The 328-nt window shown below is 40.5% G+C and overlaps 1 protein-coding gene across 1 annotated transcript in view; it reads left to right on the plus strand.

The window, feature by feature from the left end:
- The window catches only part of LOC119586777, a 41,163-nt gene extending 40,884 nt beyond the window's left edge, over positions 1 to 279 (plus strand). Inside the window, exon 3 of the mRNA XM_037935498.1 lies at positions 223 to 279. Coding sequence (XP_037791426.1) covers positions 223 to 279 — 57 coding nt within the window. The remainder of the gene's footprint in view (positions 1 to 222) is intronic.
- Positions 280 to 328: the final 49 nt, after the last annotated feature.

Genomic DNA, 328 nt, shown 5'->3' on the forward strand with positions numbered 1-328 from the left:
CGAAATAATGTTTTAATCACTAGGGATTTGCACAACTGCATTTTTTTTGGAGTTTATTGCAAATTTCCTTACCATATTGAATGTCTAAATCTAGTATTTACTGTCCTTCTGTATGCATTTGCGTGCGTGCGTCTCTTTATGTCCCCCGCTGTCTGAAGCGTTCCCGGAACTCTCCGATTTATCTCCTGTACGTTATTCATGCATTTCTGCCTGGCATTTAAGAGACTCATTCATGGGAAGATTCTCTGGTGTTCCGGAGGGCTCTCAGAGATGTTCTAAGTGATCCATTCTGCTTCCTTGATTTATCCCAAACACACATACACAAATA

Source organism: Penaeus monodon, chromosome 22 (assembly GCF_015228065.2).
Source record: "Penaeus monodon isolate SGIC_2016 chromosome 22, NSTDA_Pmon_1, whole genome shotgun sequence".
Classification (NCBI taxonomy): domain Eukaryota; kingdom Metazoa; phylum Arthropoda; class Malacostraca; order Decapoda; family Penaeidae; genus Penaeus; species Penaeus monodon.